This window comes from Camelus bactrianus, chromosome 2 (assembly GCF_048773025.1).
Source record: "Camelus bactrianus isolate YW-2024 breed Bactrian camel chromosome 2, ASM4877302v1, whole genome shotgun sequence".
NCBI classification, from domain to species: Eukaryota; Metazoa; Chordata; class Mammalia; order Artiodactyla; family Camelidae; genus Camelus; species Camelus bactrianus.
The window spans coordinates 73,460,518-73,482,942 of record NC_133540.1 but is presented as its reverse complement, the minus strand read 5'-3'; the positions used below and the strand labels follow the sequence as shown (position 1 = coordinate 73,482,942).

Here is a 22,425-nt window from a genome sequence, read left to right as displayed (position 1 = left end):
AAAAGATATTGGGTTTAAACAAATACCCGTCTGTCTCAGCACCAATCTCTTAGAAAGGACCAAGAAAAAGAGAGTTAAACTTTTGCACTCTACGAAACAAAGCAAAGGTCTGTGTTTAAGTGTAAGATAAGATAGATTGCCTGGAAAACCCAGAATCTGTGGCAGTCCTGTGTAGAGACTACATTGGGAAGATAGAAAGATTGCTAAATGAAAAAATAAAAGAGCATAGATCAACCTGGAATTTTATCACAGGAGAGTAACTGACTCCACTGTCAGAGATTACATCAGGGCTTTCCCACTGGCTAAATTCCGTGAAAGAACTTGGGATGAATGCAAGTATTGAACTTCAGTCAAGAAACAGAGCTAAGGGAAAAGATAACAAACTATTGGATTTGTTAAACAGGCATTTCAGGTTTTTAACAGCCTGGGCAGAGACTCCATCTAATGAATTCCAGAGAAAAGAGGTTCCTGTGACAACTGGATCTCAGAGACCTTTGTTTGATGCTTAATAGTGGTTTCTTTTACTTAGGAGTACAATTTCCTCACTGATTTCCTCCTGAAACAATTAATTTAAAAATAACTATGGCTAAGAGCAAATGGAAATTTTTATGCACATACACGTAATTACATTAATTTTTGTCATTCAGTATTTAAAGGATTTTTCCAATTATATTTCTTTCAAAGCAGTCTTTTAATAACTTTACAAAAATATGGAGAAATTTTGATTTTTATTTCATAGATATTATGTTAGCACATGAGGAGGTGTGACCCACCAAAGACTACTATGCAAGAAAACTAAATATTTCCTCTCAATTTTATGTGTTATTCTTTGTCCCTTTTGATATATCGTTTTTCTTCCTGAAAACTTTCTTAATTTTCCTGTCCCACTTGTCACTGACTTTAAAGTTTTTTTCATCTTTTTAGTTCTTATTTCTAATTTGCTTATTTTCTCTAGCATGTCACTTTGTATTCCCTCATTTGCAACGCAATAACATTTCTCCAGATCGCAGGAATGACACTTACTTGAAATTCTTTTGAACCTAATGTCAATAGGCAATTACACGTAAATTCTCTCCCTTTATCTCCTTTCTGTTCTTGACCCTTTACCTTTTACCCAGGTTTGGTTTTACTTCTTATCCATTCATGATCTTGCCTGGACCGGTGGCACAGAGACAACTATGACTTGATGAAGTACTCCCTCAAATATGACCCTAGCGCACATAATATACCTGCTACTTCCTCTTGTGTGAATGTGTCTGTGTGCTTGTGTGAGATTCCCTGCTTTCCTAGTCCTTCTCAAATGGGGCATACAGAATGAAATGCAATGTTATAATCTTCATATTAAATATACAACATGCAATATCTTGTAAAGAGGGAGATGAAAGAGACCTGAATTCAACAGAATATGATAATGCAATATAAAATAATGCTTTACTATTTATAATAAAGCTTTAGCAAAGTATTCCAAATCCCTGAAAGGAAGCCCTATGTAAAATGCTGTTGTGACTTTTATTGAGGTCACTCCACTTTAGTCAGGATCATGAGCACCTCAGCCAATCTGCCTCTTGATTATGAGGAGGGGGTGGGAAGGAGCCATATTCAAACATTTGACAACTAACTCAGTATAAATGTATAAGTCAATATAAAAATCAAAAATTAAGAATGCATTACTTTTTATTTTCATACGTTAAGGCATATGTTATCTATATTACAAAACTACATACCAAGGAATATTAAAGCATAACACAAATCACTCACTGTATCATTCAAATAATTTCTAAACAATTTATTAACTTCTACAAATTATGAGTGTGCTCTTTTATTTTTGACATAGATGACACCAATTAAATGATGTCCCTGTCAGAGATATGATTTAATATAGGAAATTGCCTAAACTTCCTTTAAAGACTTCACCAGATTTAGAGCCATTGGGTGACATGAAATCTCAGTAAGTTTGTAGTTTCTTTTAACATCAATGATATTTCCATACTGCTGAATTATCTGTTAGATAATGCTGAATTGACAATGGTTGCATTCCATTTTTTTAGACCTTAAATACTGTGTTCATTTTTTAATATTCAGTATATTTATTATCAATTAAATCATAAAAATTCTTGGAGGAATATCCTATTTAATTAATTCATAGAGCTTGGCAAACATCATTTGGCCAAATTTAGGGCATAATAAATCAAGGAACTTAAACATCTATTATATTTTTGAGTTTTGTCATAAAAATTCCATTTTCATATGATTTACTAGAAAATCTATATTTTCTCCTATAATTTACCCCTTATTAATTTGTGTCAAATAGTATATATAAACATTTTTCACATCTAAAATCTTTTTTTCAGTTTCCAAATGTCTCCAACTCAACAAGCGGAACATTTTTCCCCTTGTAAAGTTAAAAAATGATTGACATCTCTTTTAGAATATCACTTCTGAAAACCAAGTCTCATTTTGCTTTTTATAAAGAAGCTTGTTTTCCAAATGCTAAACATAAAACTGATTAGTAGTGATATACCTATATCAGAATTATTCTGTCAGGTAGGTTCCATAATATTTTCCTTTTCTGAAATGATGTACTACTCCAATTATATGATAATGTTTAAAAGTTTAATCTTTTTCCAAAATATTTTTATTTTATTGATTTTTATTGACATTTGATAAAGTATTTTTAAAGCTTTTATTATTTCAGAAACTTTGCTTTACTTGAACATTTTTATTATTACAAAAGTTTATTTCACAAGACTAATTTCATAAAGTTCTTTAATTTTTTCTCTTGATGACTGCAAATGAACTTTAACAGAAATTGAATATCCTTATGAGAAAAAATAAATCTAGTAATTTTAATTTAAATGATCAAATTTAGGTCATTATTTGAAACCAACATTTACATATCAAGTAAAAACGACCCACTGATTTTTGTTGAAAATCAAGTTGATTTTTATTTCAAAAACACAAGGAGGGGGGGATATAGCTCAAGTGGTAGAGCACTTGCCTAATATGCAGGAGGTCCTAGGTTCAATCCCAAGTACCTCTTCTAAAAAAGTTTTTTTAAAAACCCTAATTACCTACCCCCACCCAGGAAGAAAAAAATTTATGTTTTATATTTAGTTGTTGATGTTTTTTATTTTGATATTTTACATAGCAAAAGATATTCCAGACTAACTTCATTTTTGCCGTGTATTATTAAATAATCCAGGACTAGTTTCATTATTGATAATATTTTTTTCCCCTCAGATTCAAAAAATTCATACTATGATATCTAAAAGAAATGCTTTGAAAATTTAAACCTTTGTCTCTTTTCCAGTGTTTTTAATAATTGATCGTAAAATTTTTAATGCTATTTAGAAAAAACTATGTACTGATACAGTAAGTGTGTACTAACAGGTAAACTACAGTCAGCACCAATTTGGAAAGTAACTACTACATAAATCATACATAATGGTAAATTGATGATTCTGCTAAAACATTAAATGTTTCATAAAATCTATGTAGTGCTTGAAATGGGCCAACAAACTGCTAGTTCTGAAAAACAGTTCTCAGATGTTGTTACAATAGGAATTCCACTTATCACATACCCTACAAGATATCTCTTTCATTATGCGCTCACAATTAACTTGCAATAAGTTAATGTTATAATTTTTATAGCTCTTTATCAGTTACTACACTTTATATATTTGCCAATAGGTATGGCTGTATTTCAGTATTTTAATCATTGGTAGGTCCCACTGGTGCTTACTGACTAAATACAATCTTGAAGTTGGAGTATGTGGAGTGTACCAGATGGGCGTGAGGAGCCAGAGCCTCAGTGTTGAGTGGAAAGGCCCTCTTATTTCTGAGACATTGTCAGCGGGCTCTAAATTTGACTGCTGGGAAGGCAACTCAAACACTTCACAGGCTTTCATGCTTAGGAGAACCCCTTCAGGGAGCTTGTGTCATAACAACAGAGAGGACAGCATTACCTACACGAGGGGTCTGGGAATGTGCTAACCATACTCCACCCCTGCCCCACTTCACTGACTCCTTAAAGAGGCCTGCTTCTCTATGGAATTGTAGGTAGGAGATTCAAGGTTTTTATTCACCAATGTTTTAATAAATCATGTCTTTAATGAATGCTCTTGTTATCAACAAGCACGTGTGTTGGTTTAAAAATCTATGAAGGTCAATTTCTGGATTGCAATTTTAACCTAAAAATATCTGGTATTTTCTGCCTTAAAACAGTGAATTTATTTACTAGAATTAGAAGATTCTAAATTAGTGCTTCTTAACCAGGGTCATACATCAAAATCACCTGCAGCGTTTTAAAAACTACACACATATTCAATTCCCCAGAACAGATCTACTGAATCATAATCCCCAGGTAGGGGAATGGACGACACGGACACTTCGTGTTCCAGAGTTTACAGATGCTTCTCATTTCTAACCATGATGAAAAAACACTATTCTAAAAAAAAGCGTAAAAAAACAAACAAGCAAAATCACGTAATATGCATTAAATTTCATGATAGAAAAAGAAATTTGAATAGCAACCGTGTTTTGTATGCCACAAGACAATACGGTCTTTGATTTTACCATAACTGTGCACCGCTTCCCTCTTCCTGCCAAGTTGTGATATGCCTTTCAATGCACCAGATCTCTTTGTTTTCCTATGATCTAGCTCCAAAAGGTAAACAGTAAGAAAATGAAAAGACCATTCATTCATCCCATTAAATCCACCTGTTCCTTTTGCTATAAATACTTACAAGGTTGTATCCTGAACGTTCTTCCACTGCTAAGAGAACACTGGAAGGTAGTGAGGTGGAAAGTCACTAAGGAAGATTTATCTTGATGCTCTGCTCCAGTGGTTCTCAAACTTCAGTGTGCATTGGAGACACCTGGAGAGCTTGTTCATCCACAGATTGCCACCTCACTCCAGAGTTTCTTCAATGAGCAGGTCTGGGGTGGAGCCTGGAAATTGTACTTTTAATGGTTTCCAGGTGACGCTGATATAGCTGATTCAGGGCCCCTGGTTTGAGAATCGTAGCTTTACCCTCTAGCTACCTTGTTGGGTGGATATATTTTAGCTGCCAGGAAAATGCTTTATTACATTATCCAAGAAGGAACCTTGATTTTAAAAATTACAGAATTATTTAATAGACATAGTTGTATAAATTAAGCTGAATGTGGACTATAAGAATTATTGCTAGGACTTAGCAGAAAGTAACACTTTTCACCACCTACTGCAGCCCCCTTGAATAAGTACACTTTTCCCCAGTGGCAGATTGTCTTCTTCCACCAAATAAATCAACAATTATGCAGGACTTTCTATAATGCAGCGGAGAGGAAAAAAAAAAAAGAAATGAAATCAAAACAAAAACCTTGGACATGAATGAAGATTCATTAATTTAGCTCAATGCCCTGAAGAAAGCAATGCAAAATTCAATCTAACAATGGAGACTAACTCAGATTAGTGCCAAATATATCATACTTTCTATGGAGTAGAGATGCTTTAGTACTACTGTCACAGCCACATATGCCTTAGGGAGCATATTAACATGTGCCAGAGGTACAGTTTCATTGGTACATAATTTCACAGGGGAAGAAGCAAGCAGACACCAAACACTTGTTTTCTCATGTCTGATCCACAGGCTTCAATAAATAGTGTTCATTAGAAGTCTGCAAATTACAGACATACATTACTTGATGTGTTCAATATATTTAATAAATCTTCCTTCCAAATTGTCCTCGAAAAATTATATTGCCATTTAAAATACTTCTTGATTCATGGGAAATGAGAAGCAATTCTTTAGTAGAGTAGATTTATTTGATAAGAATTTCTATTTTTCTGAAATTTCACTTTTTATTTGAGACCTGCCGGGTGATGGTTTACTTTGACTTGCAGTCCTTATGTTTTGAGCCTATGTATTTCTTAAAAATCTGTGGCACTATCACTTAAACAGGTATTCTTTCAGTAAAGAACCTGTAGTTCTCCCTTCCAAGTGGGCAGCAGCTGGAAATTGCATTGTTAAACAAGCAGTCTTTGTGGCAGTCCGCTTATAAAGCGGCTATAGCTTTTAACACGGCTGATTTTGAGTCGCCTCAATTATGCAGGTGGTTTACGTCTGCCAGTTTACACAGCTTCCCCATGTCCAGGTTCACCTAAAAGGAAACTCGAATAATTTTATTTTTTTCCAAACAGAACCAGAGTCTTGCACTTCCGACACCGACGCGGCAGCACATTGCCTTGCGGATGGGGGTGGAGCACTTGACGCTGCAGTCCTCGCAGAGCATCGTGCTTCAGTACACGGGATAATGAATGTCAGCCACATCATTGCTCAGGACTGGAAAATATGAGGCAGCCCCCATGCTTAACTCTCTCTTCTCTTTTTGCTTCGGTCCAGCCCAGGAGCAGCAGCAGCTGATACAGAGCAACCAGGCTGAGAGTCCCACCGCTGTTGGCAGAGGGACACCGGAGCAGCAACAGCAGCACCAAGACTGCGGTGACCCAGGTCACAGATTGTAATTCTACTGTTCTTAACCCAGTCATTGTCAACGCTACTTAGGACGACTTCCAAACAAGAGACCGCTTTGCTGTCAAATGTTTGATGGTGACATTAACATCCCTCTCAGTCCTTTTCTATTACTGCTGCACATTGCGGGAAACTGTGCGTGAGCTGCAGGTTCCCAGCCTGAAGGGACCATGTATAAGTATTGAAGTTCTGTGTGCAGGCACAGAAGGAGACTAAAAATGCCGTCACACTAGGTTGTAAGGAAATCACAGGTTTCCAAAATAAAGTCAAGGAGAACCTCGGAAGAAGCTTGATGTGGATGGAAGGACTCGATCATTTTAAGGGCTCTAAGAAGGCTCTCTTCCACTGGTTGATAAGAGATCACCAAGAGGTGTTGATAGCCGACTAGGGCCAGGAATTGTGGCTCAGAATCAGCAAGAACCTCCTGTTGACCTAAAGTTGACATGGCACATATTTTCTCATCTTTTTCATCTATTTCTCCATTTCTTTTAGACCTCATCTCTTAGAAACATAAAGTTGGTAACTGCTAAAAACATCTCACTGTGTTTAGTATGTATCTAGTCATACAAAACAAGGCACTCAAATTGAGAAATCTGATACAAGGGGCTCTCTTTAAGAATGCAGGTGAATGTATCTTAGAAACTCTATTCAAACTTTTTTTTTAAGAGATTGAAATTCAGTATTTTCATAAAATACCATAAAATCCTCCTTGAATTATTGAAATGCATGTGTAAAGGCATGGAAAGTGTCACTGCTCTATAAAGTGATTCAAATTAAATTCTGAATCTCATTATCTCATTGAAGAATACCTCAGTGAAGAATAAATTTCTCAGAATATAGATACAAATTCTATCTATTATCTATCTATCTATCTAGCGATCTATCTATCTATCTATCTATCTATATCTATCTGCCTATCTATCTATCTATTTGGCTACACCTATTTTATACTAGAGCATTGTATTTGAAAGCAGAATATGAGTCAATAGGTCTGTAGCCTCAAGCAAGTTATTTTGATTTTTCTGACCCTCAGTTTCTTCATCTACTGAAAGTTTAACAATAAATCTTTCAGGTTAAAAAGAAAGACTAAAACTTCTGGGTGAAGTTAAAACATTTTAGAACTCTAAGATATTAGACTGCTTTTTACAAATTTCTACCCTTAAATAGTGTAAAATTCAGGTTGCATTTGCTAAGTGCATATAGTCTATATTTTCAAATATAAAGTACACACAGGGTTTATTTGAATTACCTTTCAACCTACCATGAAATTCAAGTGTTTTTAAATGTGTATTTTTAAATGTTTCATATTTTGTCTTCTACATGCAGCAGTGACACAAAAAATGTCTGACCAGATGAACCACCAGGCAATGAGACTGACCCTTCTGCAGAAGACCATTGACAATATTTCCTTGGCTCTGAGTGATGTCAGAAACACGTACTCCTCCCTAGAAGGGAAAATCAGTGAAGATAAAGGCAGGGAATTCCAATCTTTTCTAAAAGGTAAAAGTAAAATAAATTATTCCTTCAGTTGAGACAAAAGGCAAATGACTTGTTTATCTCTTCTCACATCATTTTGGGATCTTTGCTTTAGATTGGGTGGGATAGATGTCGAAGGCAGATTTTTTTTGCATAAGATACTTCTAAGTCCCTCAATTTCTGAAATAATTAGAGAAATCTAAATATTTTTAATAATATAGTCAAATCTTAGAATATTTCATCTGACCTATTGACATTATGTACCTAGTTACAGCCTAGTTGTATTTCTTTGTAGTTAAAATGAGCTGTACTTAATCTGCTTCCATTGCAGTTTCCATTTCAAGATAAAGATGAGGTTGAGGGATGATGATTAAGGCAGCTGGATCCATGGTTATCTCAATAATATTGATGAAGATATTAAGGATAAATATAAAGCCCAATATTATCCCAACAATTATCTAGCTCAGGGAGTATAATCAATAAAATGTATTCTAAAGTGTATCAGATCATTAATAGAAAGGTGAATCAGTTTTGCCTGACTTTTGTGCTCTTGAAATAGCCGATGTGTTCTTTTCTGGATTATCCTCCAGATAATCCATTTCTTGCTAATTCGAGCTGTCAGAATTCATTTTCTTGCAGTTGTAGGACTGAGGTCCCATTTTCTTGAGTTCAGAAACTGTGGCTTGTTCCCAGCTTCTAGGGAGCACTGCGTCTCTTGGCTCATGGCCTTCTTCCTCCATCTTCAAAAGCCAACAACAGCTGTTGAGTCCACAGGGCAGCTCTCAGACCCACTCTTCTGCCTTCTTCTTCCTCTTTAAGGACTCAGATGATTACATTGGACCCATCTGGATAATCCAGGATAATCTCCTCATTTCAAAGTCCTTAACTTTAATCACATCTGTCAAAGTCCTTGTGCCCTGTAAGGTAACATATTCACAGGTTCAGGGAATTAGGGTGTGAGCATCTTAGGTAGGGCAGCATTATTCTGCCTACCACGGAGATTTATATCTAGGGAGTAATTGTATTATTGTGCATAATACAATGGGACTATTTGATCGTTTCAACAAATACAGTCTAAGGGGATCAGGGAAGGCTTCTACAAAAAGAAACCATCTCAACTGATAAGAAATGAAGAGATCAGAGGAATTCAACAGGCAAAGAGGTTTCAGGTAGGGCATGGATATTCTAGACAAGTATTTTGGTTACCAGGAGCATCTCAATTCACTGGGTTTATTGTATGTTTCCAAGTATTAGGATTGCTGGTCCCTTTCACTTTGTTTTATACATTAAAAAATACTCACTGTACATGCCGTTTCTATCACTCATGAGTTTTTTTTCTTTTTCTTTTTTTTTAATGTGATTCACAAGTAAGAGAGAGAAAAAGGTAGAGGTCCATCAAAAAATATATAAACCCAAGTAATACAACATAAAAAAGAAAAGGTGGGGGTTTCCATATCATCTACCAGTACAGAGCAATCATGATTTTTTTTTAAGTCATTTAAATTATTGGTGGTATTAACCAATCGAAAGAAAGACTCTGTCCTTGCCCATTTCTGGCATATTCCCTTTGGCTAAAACCTACCCATGGCAAGCATGAGAGAGGAATACATCTCACCTGAAGTGATAGCACGAGGAAGAAGTCAAATAGAAGCAGCGTGTAATTGACTATAACCACAGTAATAAAATTTGTTTAGTAAATTTGGTTATCATAACCTGAGAGAATTAGACCTGTCAACAGCTTTTTGTGAACCTACTAACAAAACTTCAGGCACTGACACAGGAAAAAACATACTCATAGCAATGACAATGACAAAATTCCCTCTTCAATAGTAGGCATCAGTTTATGTACTGAGCACAATTATGAGAACCAGAGGGCTTGTAGTTAATGAATGTTCATACAGGAAACAAAAACTAAACTCACCCTCAAGGTGTTGCACTTTCCTAGCAAAACCACAATCCCTTCTCTTACTCCACATCGAAGTGGAGAGACACTACTTTAATCTGCTAGCAGTCAGGGCAACTGTTCAAAATCAAAAGCCCCAGTGCTGTAAGAGCCATCTGAACCTTTTGAATAGGCCACCTGCTCACAACCAGGGAAGGGGCATGCAGAGGTGTCTGATATCAAATATATCTGTTAAGTCACCAAATACGTTATCAATTTTTTTAGGAAGTAAATGCACATGAGTCACATGAAACAGAATCAAACAGAGGTAAAATGATGTGCTCATTCAGATACTGACATAAAGCACTTTGACATAATTTTGCAAAATCAGATTCTTACATAGATGTTTGTTTAGTAAAAAATTATAGAAATATTATCTGGAAAGTTTCTTATCCTGAAACAAAATTTTAACCCTATAACCTTTTTGATTCCTTTTCAGATCCTGCTGTGATTTTTACCCTTTGTCCAATGTATTTTTCCATTTAAGTTTTAAAGCTCTTAGGAGGTACAGCTAAAGTACCTCCTAATTTTTTATTTTTATTGTTTACTTTTCCCCTAATTATTTGATAAAGATTCTGCACTGAATTTTACCTTTTTACAGTGTTTTCATTCTTTTTTCCAACTTTTAGATCATGTAGTTTTTCCCTTGCTGACGTTAAAAACCTATTGTGATTGTCCACAACTAATTAATCAATTCAGTTACGCTTAAGTTTTATTTTACCTTGTCAATCTTGAAAAACATTTTAAAGCCAAAATTACGAGGCTATATATTCCAGGAAAGTCTAATTACTAACCTTAAATATTTTATTGTGTTTCTTCCAGTTGTTGTTGTCATGAGATAAAAACAATTTTAACTAACAGGAAATGATTAAATAATCCTGTAGAAAGTGCAATAAATATAACTTCACTATTGAGTAGTGCCTTAAACTCAGTGAAGCTGACATATTCTAAACATTAGAAATCTAATTTTCCAAATTTTGTTTTCTGTGTGGCATCTAGAATATACTCAATGAATATTTCCTGTATAAATGAGTGATGTGTTAAATGCTAAGTTAATTTTAGAAAATAGAAATACATTGAAACCTTTCTTGGTGTGATTATTCATGTTAGTAAATGCAAACTGTTTCAGTGTAATTGGTCTTAATGGTAGCTGCTTAATCTTTTCTAATTTGGCCTTTCCTTAGCACTTTGGTGCTGTGTGTCATTGATTACCTTTTCATACTTCACGTGCTTTTATTATTTTTCCTATTATAGACAAGTTGATTTTTACTTACTTATAGTTTCTAGACTTTTAAGTTTCTTTTAGTGTCCACTAGGTTTAGAAATGTAAAATAAATTTTTGTACTCTGGAAATCCTGTTATCAATTAACAACATTTATCTTTAGGGTCGAGGATTCCTGGGGAAATATTTATCCATTCACAACTTTGTCTTTGTACCATAATATCAGAAAGCTCACGCAATACATCATTCTATTTGGTATAATTTCTCTTTCACGATGCGTTTTATGTAGGTCTCTCATTCAACTTCTGAAAACTTGTGTACAAAACAGAGACACATAGAGACTATATATTTTTACCCTTTAATCATCTTTCTTGAATAGGCTTCATGGTCGCCATAACTCATTTCACAGCACCCTATTGTGCAGACTTTCCTGTTTAAAATGTTTGTATTATGTTGCCAATATTTTATATTATCGGCATTGGCTACATGTTGGATTTGAGTGGACAGACCTTCCATTTGTATCTGCTTCATCCCTATGTACTATCAATATTCCTCAAACATGTTTTATTTTTTCCATTTTTCTGGTTTCTTATGTACAGGGTGTTTTTACATGTTTAAATAATCATTTCCCATTCTAAATGATTCTAAATAGTTCAAGACCCTTTTTCTTTTCCTTTTCTTTTTAAATACTACTTTTAGAGCTGTCCAAATTCTGGCTTATGATCAATCTATTCTTTCTAATATGGGGATACTAGTATATACTTTATTAGTGGCAGGTTTTCTCTCCTCTTTTGTTAAGAATTAATGTCCTATTATGATAATTGAGGTATATCTTAAATTCCTATTTTCATTTGACTTAGTGTTGTGATGCCCAAACCTCTCATTATTTTTATTTTATTGTTATATTAAACTATTGTTGAATTTTATTATTATTACTTCATACTGTTCCTCATTTGGGAATCTCATTAAATTTCTTCTCTGAAGTCAATTTATTCATTTTTTTAACATTTTTTATTGACAATTTATTCATTTTTATGAGCTCAAAACACAAGCTCTGAAAAATCTAATTACAGTTGACCCTTGATTAACATAGGTTTGAACCTCCTGGGTCCACTTATTGGCAGACTATTTTTCTATAGTAAATACTACAGTACTATGGGATCCACAGTTGGGGGTTGAATCTGAGGGTGTGGAACTCTGGATTCAGAGAAACCCTGGATATGACAGAGGGCCAACTATAAATTATATGCAGCTTTTTGGCTATACAGAGGGTTGGCACCCCAACCCCTGCATTGTTCATGGGTCAACTTTATAAGAAAACTGATTAACCTCATGAGCTAACACCATGTTTTATTTTCTAAGGCAGAAAGCCCAAAGCCATTTATTGTCATACAAGACTAAGACTGGACCTAGAATCATTGCATACAAAAATACGCTAACTGAAGTCATAGTAGTTCTTCTATGTCTTTTGTCTAGAGCACCTTAGTTTTATGGTTCTAGTGTGTGTAACACTGCAGCTGACTTCTTCCCTCAGACATATCAGTTAAGAAGGTGATCACCTTCTATGAACTACAGTAATTTTTTTTAAATTATTGAAGTATGGTCAGTTACATGTCAATTTCTGGTGTACAGCATAATGTCCCAGTCATACATATACAAACATATATTTGTTTTCATATTCTTTTTGATTATAGGATACTACAAGATATTGAATACAGTTCCCTGTGCTATACAGAAGAAATTTGTTTTTTTAATCTATTTTATATAGTTAATATTTGCAAATCTCACACTCCCAATTTATCCCTTCCCAACCTTTTTTCTCCCCAGTAACCATAAGTTTGTTTACTATGTCTGTGAGTCTGTTTCTGTTCTATAGATAAGTTCATTACTATCTTCTTTTTTCTTTAGATTCCACATATGAGTGATATTGTATGATATTTTTCTTTCTCTTTCTGGCTTACTTCACTTAGAATGACATTCTCCAGGTCCATCCATGTTGCTGAAAATGGCATTATTTTATTCTTTTTTATGGTTGAGTAGTATTCTATCGTGTAAAGATACCACAGCTTCTTTATCCAGTCCTCTGTCAATGGACATTTAGGTTGTTTCCAGGTCTTAGCTATTGTATATAGTGCTGCTAAGAATATTAGGGTGCATGTATCTTTTGGCATTAGAGTTGCCTTTGGATATATATCCAGGAGTGGTATTGCTGGATCATATGGAAAGTCTATTTTTAGTTTTTTGAGGAATTTCATATCTATTTTCCATAATGGCTGCACCAAACTACATTCCCAACAGCAGTGTAGGAGGGTTCCCTTTACTCCACACCCTCTTCAGCATTTATAATTTGTGGACTTTTTAATCATGGCCATTTTGACTGGTGTGAGGTGATACCTCATTGCAGTTTTGATTTGCAGTTCTCTGATAATTAGCAATATTGAGCATTTTTTTCATGTGCCTATTGACCACTTGTATGTCTTCATTGGAGGATTGCTTTTTTAGGTCTTCTGCCTATTTGGGGTTTGTTGTTGTTGTTGTTGTTGTTGTTGTTGTTGTTATTAAGTTTTATGAGCTGTTTATATATTCTGGAAATTAAGCCTCTGTCAGTCACATCATTTGCAATTACTTTCACCCATTCCATAGGTTGTCATTTTGTTTTGCTTACGGTTTCCTTTGCTGTGCAAAAGCTTACAAGTTTAGTTAGGTCCCATTTGTTTATTCTTGCTTTTATTTCTATTGCCTGAGTAGACAGCCCTAGGAGAACATTACTAAGATTTATGTCAGAAAATGTTTTGCCTATGTTTTCTTCTGAGAGTCTTGTCTTATATTTAAGTTTTTAAGCCATTTTGAGTTTACTTTTGTGAGGGACTATGGTGTGAAGGACTATTCGAACTTCATTGATTTACATGTGGCTGTCCAGTTTTCCCAGCACCACTTGCTGAAGAGATTGTCTTTTCTCCATTATATATTCTTGCCTCCTTTGTCAAAGATTAATTGACTGTAAGTCTGTGGGTTTATTTCTGAGCTCTCTATTCTGTTCCATTGATCCATGTGGCTGTTTTTGTACCAATATCATGCTGTTTTGACTACTGTAGCTCTGTAGTATTGTCTGAAGTCTGGGGGTGTTTTTCTTCCAGCTTTGTTCTTTTTCTTCAGTATTGCTTTGGCAATTCTGGGCCTTTTGTGATTTCAGATAAATTTTAGGATTATTTATTCTAGTTTTGTGAAAAGTGTCCAGGTTAGTTTGATAGAAATCGCATTAAATCTGTAGATTGCTTTGGGTAGTATGGCCATTTTAACAATATTAATTCTACCAATCCAGGAACATGGGATATCTTCCCATTTCTTTAAGTTATCTTTAATTTCCTTAATCAATGTTTTGTAGTTCTCCATGTATAAGTCTTTCACTTCCTTGGTCAGATTTACACCTAAGTAATTTATTTTTTTGGATGCAATTTTAAAGAGGATTGTTTCTTTACTTTCTCTTTCTGATATTTCATTGTAAGTGTAAAAAAATACAACTGATTTCTGTATGTTGATCTTGTATCCTGCTACCTTGCAAAATTCTGTTATCAGCTCTAGCAGTTTTTGTGTGGAGCTGACCTCCGTGCTGGAGAGGGGGTGTCACAGCGTGAAGGTGTTTCCTCCGTTGCTGTTCTTTCCTCAAGGGACGGGTCCTGCACCAATTTCCTTTTTATTTTTATTTTTTCCCCCTACTGGATTTTATGAGAAATCTTCTTGTATTTCAAAGTAAGAGATACTCTGCCAAAGTTCAGTAGGTGTTCTGTGCAATTTGATGGGTCTGTAGATGTAATTTTCAGTGTATTTGTGGGAGGGGATAAGCTATGTGTCCTTATACTCCACCATCTTGGCACTCCCCCCCTGGACTACAGTAATTTTAAAAAATTCTTAAGTAAATAAAGTGAGGAAGTATTTTTATTATTTTATGATGTTAGTGTTTAGTCTCGAACGTTTATATTTTTAAAGATATCTAAAGTTTACATAATTGAAATCATGTGTCACTTATTGTTGTTTACCCTTTCCTTCTCCAGGTCTAAAATCCAAAAGCATTACTGATCTGGTAAAGGACATAGTAAGAGAACAATTTAAAATTTTTCAAAATGACATGCAGGAGACCATAGCACAGCTCTTCAAGACAGTATCAACTCTATCAGAGGAGCTTGAAGACACCAGACAAATAATTCAACAAGTTAATGAATCTGTGGTTTCAATAGCAGTCCAGCAAAAGTCTGTTTTAATACAAGAAAATAGGCCCACTTCGACTGATATATTGGAGCTAAAAAATCACATTGTGAATATGAGACAAGAAATGACACTCACATGTGGAAAGCCTATTAAAGAACTAGAAACAAAGCAGACTCATTTGGAAGGTGCCTTAGAACAGGAACACTCCAGGAGTGTTTTGTATTATGAATCCCTCAACAAGACTCTTTCTAAAATGACGGAAATACAGGAGCACCTTTTATCAACTGAGCAACTCCCCAGTCAGATGAGTGTTCCAGCTGCTGAATCAGTTAGTGATAATGTCACTGAGTACCTGTCTACTCTACATGAGAAGATAAAGAAGCAGGGTTCAGTGATGCTGCAGATGTTTGGTGATTTGCACATCCAAGAGAGCAAGATTAACAATCTCACCCTTGCTTTGGAAATGGAGAAAGAATCTGTCAGGAGTGAATGTGAAGACATGTTATCCAAGTGCAGAAATGATTTTAAATTTCAAATTGAGGACGTAGAAGAGAATTTACAAATTTTAAACCAAACATTGGCTGAGGTTCTCTTTCCAATGGACAATAAGATGGATAAAATGAATGAGCAACTAAATGATCTGACTTATGATATGGAGATTCTTCAACCCTTGCTTGAGCAGGGAGCATCATTTCAAGAGACAATGACATACAGACAACCAAAAGAAGCAGCAGCGATGAAGAAAAAAGTGGAAAATCTGACTAGTGCTGTCAACAGTCTAAATTTTCTCATCAAAGAACTTACAAAAAGATACAACTTACTTAGAAATGAAGTACAGAGTCGTGGTGATGCCTTAGACAGACGTATCAATGAACAAGCCTTAGAAATGGAAGATGGTCTGAATAAGACAGTAACTATTATAAATAATGCCATTGATTTCATTGAAGACAACTACGTGTTAAAAGAGACTTTAAATACAATAAAGTATAATCCTGAAGTCCATCATAAATGTACCCAGAATATGGAAACTATTTTGACATTTATTTCTCAGTTTCAACATTTGAATAATTCTATTCAGATTTTGGTCAATGACAATCAGAAATATAACTTTGTCCTGCAAGTTGCCAAAGCCCTTGCATATATATCTAAAGATGAAAAACTGAGTCTGTCCAATTTTGAAAATATTTACCAAATGTTGAATGAGACCAGTTCCCAAGTGATAAGATACCAGCAAAACATGAGTCGTTTGGAGGAAAAAATACTTTCAGCCACAAAGATTTCCAAAAATTTTGAAACCCGGTTGCAAGGCATTGAGTCGAAAGTAACCAAGACGCTCATACCTTATTACGTTTCACTAAAAAAAGGCAGTGTGGTGACAAATGAAAGAGATCAGGCCCTTCAACAGCAGGTACTCACTTCCAGATTTAAAGCTCTGGAAGCAAAATCCATCCATCTTTCGACTAATTTCTCTGTACTTAACAAAACTCTCTATGAAGCTTTAGTGATGTGTTATAATGCTTCTACAGGTGTATCAGAACTGAATGCTACCATATCTAAGAGGATAAAAGGTTCCCTACCAGATACTCAACTTCTTCAGAAAGGTCTGACAGAATTTGTGGAATCAGTAATTGAAATAAAAATGCAAATTGTGCTATCTAATTTAACTCGGCATATAAATCAGTCATTGTCTGGTAGTCTTGCAAACCTTGTCAAGTCACAGGAGCGAATAAAACCATTGCTGAAGAAACCCAATACACTTAAGAAACCAGCAGTGAATCTTACCCGTGCCCTGATAGGCCGGAACCAAAGAAACACAGACAACGTTCTACTTCCTGGTAAGCTATTGCCAAAAAATAGCTTTTAATCTCTTTTCATATTTAAATGGTATTTAGTAGATCTGTATGGTTTAGCAAGATCATATGGTCTAAAAGGCGCTTACTGGAACTTGGGTAAATTGTTAAGTAACTCAAAGGTCACTGATATATTATTTGAATCTGGTTTCATCTATGTAAATCAGGCATCAATACAAAACACGTTTATAAGTATTTCTCTACATGTTCTTTAACTTTTTTCTGACAAGACCCTATAAAACAATCAAATTTGCCCTTTGCTCTTATAAAACATTTTTTGCATACATAATTAAAGGAAGCAATTAGGTGATGTGCTTTTTGATAAATAAGACCAGATTGTGTCCTGCTCATTTTGGTGTTACCTGGCAAAGTGTCTGGTACACAAGAGAAACTCTATAAATATCTGTGGAATGACTGTCTAACTGAATGAATGCATAGTGAGCAGGAATTCAAACAGGGCAGATCACAGAGGACCTTGAATGCCAAGATAAGTATCTTAGTCCCTTTGGGCTGTTGTCACAAAATACACTGATTGGGTAGCTTAAAACAGAAATTTATTTCTTGATGTTTTGGAGGCTGGGAAGTTCAAAATCAGGGTGCCAGCATGGTCACATTGGGTGAGGGTCCCCTTGCTGGTTCACTGCTCACTCTGTCCCCATGCGGTGAAAGGGGTGAGGGGGCTCTGTGGGGTCCCTTTTATAAGACATTAATCCCATTCATGAGGGCTCCACCCTCATGACATAAGCACCTCCAAAGCCCCCACCTCCTAAAATTATCAGCTTTAGGGGTTAGGATTCCAACATAGGAATTTTGAGGAGACACCTACAAGGCATTTAGACATGATTCTGTAAAGAGCAGTCTTTGAACATTTCCAGGAGAGGGTTGGGTGTGACGAGAACTGTGTCTCAGAAGCATGAAGCTAGACAGTGGTGCGTAGCATGACTACAAAAAATGCAATTAGAGATGCCAATCAGGACATTATCAGCAAGATCAGGCGGTCAGAGCTAGATCTAAGGAAGAGGTAGCTGAAGCGGAGGAGACAGATATGAGTAAAGTCATGAAAGTAAAACCAACAGAAACAGAAAGACTGTGGGAAAGTTAGTGATCTGAGGAATAGCAAATCATGATTCTGACCCTAGTTGTTTCAGTAAGTTTCTGTGTAGCCTTGAGTAAGTTCACCTCTCTGGGTCTCAGCTTCTTTTTATGATTGGGTTGCAATAGGCATTTTGCTGAGCTCATTAGCAGAATCATGTTGCAAACTGAACCACTGTAAAAAAAAAAAAAAAAAAAAAGAAAGAAAAAATGTGAGCTGTTCACAGCCTGAATGCACAGCACTGGGGAGAGGAGAGACCTAGAATATTCTGTGGGTTTTTTTGCATTTGGGAAATGAGAGGTTAGGAGTATCACTGGCAGATGTTGGAAACACCAAAGGAGAAGTGTAAATTTGGCAGCAAAGAGGAATTTAATGCAGTGCATATAAACCACTTAATAGTCTCTCTGTATTAAAGAAGTGTTTTATTAATATGTTTGGCATATGAGTGATATTAAATAATCTTTCTACTATAAAAGAATAGCTCCTGGTTCTTACTAAAAGAGATAGCAGCGTTCCTTTCATATGAGTCTGCTGTTAAATTATATAATCATTTGGATGAACTTTGTATTTTATTGCTTTTTAATTAAAAAGGATAATCATTATCCTAACATAATATGACTCTTCATATTTAATCTCTGAATTTTCTGATAATATTAAAAGTCACAGAATAATACAATGTTGAATTGTCTCTTGACTATTTAAACTATTGTATTTATTTATGACTCCCTCTAAATTAATCTGATCCAGGAGGACTAATCTTGCCCTGTGGGATCACAGAACAAACTATTTAGACGTACATGTTTCCAAGAGAAAGAGTGGTATTTCAGTACAAGATGTTCTTACAATAATACTTTTAGGAAAAATAATGAGTTGTTCTTCTTCCATACTATTTTAGTCCTTGGTCCTCTTGTGGACACAGCAAATGAGTTTCAGTTAAGCTCTACAGGATGTGTGCTCATGCAATAGGCAAACCATGTCATTTTTTTTAAACCAAAAAATACCTGTATCTCTACAGTAAGTATAAATTTAAATACCTTAAAAATTAATTGAGTTAAAAGATTTAATAGAATGTAAGAACTAATAAACTGTTATAGGATAAAGAATGCATGTTAGGCACTTATAAAAATTGCATTTAGATTTTTTTTATATAACAGTTGGCTCAATATTGGACTTAATGGGCTAATAATTAACTCAGTTCTGATTCTCTTTTTTTCCAATGATGCCTTGATAAAATTGCTTCCTGTTCCTTTATTTACTGTAAGTAGAATTTTTATAGGCCTAAAGTTAATAATTAATTAAAAGTTCTTTATTTTATCTTTGTCAAGTAACCAATAACAACATTAAGGCCATAAGGATACATTGGCCTACTTTCCTATGTGGGGTTGATATTCACTTTGTGCAGGAGCAGCAATATAATGTGTGAGGCGCTTTCAAGTGGATGCATAGATACTCACACTCATTAAGCCAGCTTAGCTTCTATGGTCATAAAACTGATGGCATTCATTGGACAGCTGAGCAGGTAAAGTCTATACAAAGCAATGAAACCAGCGGACTCAGGCTAAACTCGGCTATAAGAAGAAACCAATTGCAAACTACTTCCTTTAATACTCTTAAAAAAAAATTTAATGTCTAGTTTTTTCTTCCTTTTTTTATAACATCACTTTATTTTTAATTTATTATTTCTTGTTTTTTTGGTGGGGGGAGGTAATTAAGTTTGTTTGTTTATTTATTTATTTATTTTTAATGGAGGTACTAGGGATTGAACCCAGGACCTTGTGCATGCTAGGCACTCATTCTGCCACTGAACTCTACCCTCCCTCCCTTTTATACTCTTTGATACCAGGGGGGAGACACACTGCCATACTGATTAAATTTGGCTTTTGGTTTCCTTTGACCTTTGCTATGATATTATAAATACCATCTAGCCACATTGCCCCCCTACCTCACGAACACCAGAAGATAATTTATCATCATTCTACAAATCTCACAGTAATATTCAGGTGATAGCCACTATGATTTGCTGAATACTGGCAGTTTGGAGAAAGAAAAACCATGTAAAGATAGTTTTAAAAGTTTAATCTTAATTTTAATAACTGATAACCTATTTTGAAGCCTACTACTACTACTACTACTACTACTACTACTACTACTACTACTACTACTACTACTACTACTACTACTACTACTACTACTACTACTATAATATACTGCTAGATACCATTTGTTAACACTATACCCCAAGCACTGCACAAATTATACTGCATATGCAATTCTCTTAATACCTATGAGATCACTATCATTATTCTTATATTGAAGATGTGTAAACTAAACCTTGAAGAGATAAACTAAGATATGCTGCCTGAGGTCATGCAACATGCAAGTGATGGAGGCTGACTCCTGGTCTGTTGAACTCAGGGCTCAGCTCATCCGCTGCACTCAAGTAGACTGTGAAGTGTGTTCACCTGCTTTTCTCTTCCTTCTGCTTGTGTTCCCTGCATCATAACAATCTCAGAGTCTGGCCATCTGCAAATATTCCACATGGCCAGAGCTGATACTCCCAGGGAGTTTGCTTTCTTGAGGATCCAAATTCTGCCACTTGTTTCTGCACTAATAAGAAGGACGTAAAGCTGCTATTTTTCAGTTTAGCTTTTCTGTGATACGGCCAGTGGGCAGGTGTCATTGAAAGTCACCAGTGGTTATTCATAAGATCTTCAAGCTGATGTAGGAGGTAAAATTCAGAATCCTCATCCCTTTCACTTTCTTCAGAGCCATTCCCACATCCAGTTATGCTAATTACTATTCTTCCTAGGCCAATGGGACAAAACGTTCTGATTGAATCACAAATTATTTGATTTGTTTCTAAACAATAGTCCAGTAGACACCAAGAGGGCTTTATTTCATCTTTGAAGATTTGTTTATACAGCAATTGGCAGATTTGTCCCTGCAGAGAAAGTTTGGCTGCTTGCCTTCCAAGAGGAGATGGATCTTCTTCTAATAGTGTCAGCAGCAGCTTTGCCGAGGATGTGCGCCTCCTGTGTGTGAGGCTGTTGACTTTTTATTTTAACCATTTCTCTAGTATTTACGAGATATACTTAGCTCTCCTTAATAAATCTCTTTTATTTACAACTATCACTTTAACTACTCTTCATAAGAAAAATTACATTCTGTAAAGGGTGTGGTAGCGTACCAAACACATCTTTTTAAATTATCATTGCTGTGAATTTAAACAGTTTTAAAGAGAAAAATAAGAACTTAGTGGATACTTAGCTGGTTTATACCACTTTAAAACCATTTCTAAATTTTGTGACTCCGCATAGAGGCTGCTGTGATTATTAAGAAGGACTGGATTTGAAATCAGGTAATTAAGGTTTAAGTCCTGTCCACCAATGTATTTATTTGTAATAAGTTGTTTATTTTTCTGAAACATACTGTCCACATTTATAAAACAAGAATAACATATCAACCTTACAAAGTTTATTTTGAGGATCAAAGAAATAACTTGCATACAGTATATTATTAAGGTAGATGTGATTATATAATTTTCTTAGCTATATTCAATGTTTATATTTTATATTCTATAACATTTTCAATTAATAGTTGATATCTATTTCCATGTATCAACATAATTTAAATGCTCATATTATTCTATTTTTCTATCTTTGCTTTTATAAGTCACTGTGTTTTAGACTCAACACATGTTCATAAATGAGCTTATGCTTATCACAAAATGCTAAATCAAAAATGACAGGATAAAAAATATAAAGGCTTAACTGTATACAAATGCATGTGCATTGACAAGCACTAAAAAAAATCTGCAAGAAGTTTTAATAAGAGTTTTTTCAAATTATCATACTAAGTGAAGTACATGAGAGAAAGATAAATATTATCACTAATGTGGAATCTAAAAAAATGCTACAAATGAACTTATTTCCAAAACAGAAACAGACTCACACTGCTATAACAAAGTACCAAAGATAAGGTGGCTTATAAAGAACAGAAATTTTCTTCTCACAGTTATGGAAGCTTGAAGTCTGAGATCAGGCAGGCATGTTCAGGTTCTGGTGAGAGCTGTCTTCTGGATTTGAGACTATCATCTTCTTGTTTTGTTCTCATGGGGCATAAGG

At 35.0% G+C, this 22,425-nt stretch overlaps 2 protein-coding genes across 4 annotated transcripts in view; one reads left to right on the top strand and one right to left on the bottom strand.

Annotated features, from left to right (window-relative positions):
• Positions 1-22,425, bottom strand: part of SNCA (synuclein alpha) — a 232,234-nt gene that overhangs the window by 192,443 nt on the left and 17,366 nt on the right. For 2 of the 3 annotated variants that reach the window (XM_074343953.1, XM_045506655.2), the window contains exon 1: positions 4,746-6,277. The exons of the other annotated variant lie outside the window; for it this stretch is intronic. The gene's annotated coding sequence lies outside the window, so the exon portion shown is untranslated. Of the gene's footprint in view, positions 1-4,745; positions 6,278-22,425 lie in introns of those variants that run through there. 3 annotated transcript variants of the gene reach the window in all.
• MMRN1 (multimerin 1) overlaps positions 1-22,425 on the top strand; it is a 56,252-nt gene that overhangs the window by 22,961 nt on the left and 10,866 nt on the right. Inside the window, exons 4-6 of the mRNA XM_010969966.3 lie at positions 6,384-6,491; positions 7,839-8,012; positions 15,205-17,193. Coding sequence (XP_010968268.1) covers positions 6,384-6,491; positions 7,839-8,012; positions 15,205-17,193 — 2,271 coding nt within the window. The remainder of the gene's footprint in view (positions 1-6,383; positions 6,492-7,838; positions 8,013-15,204; positions 17,194-22,425) is intronic.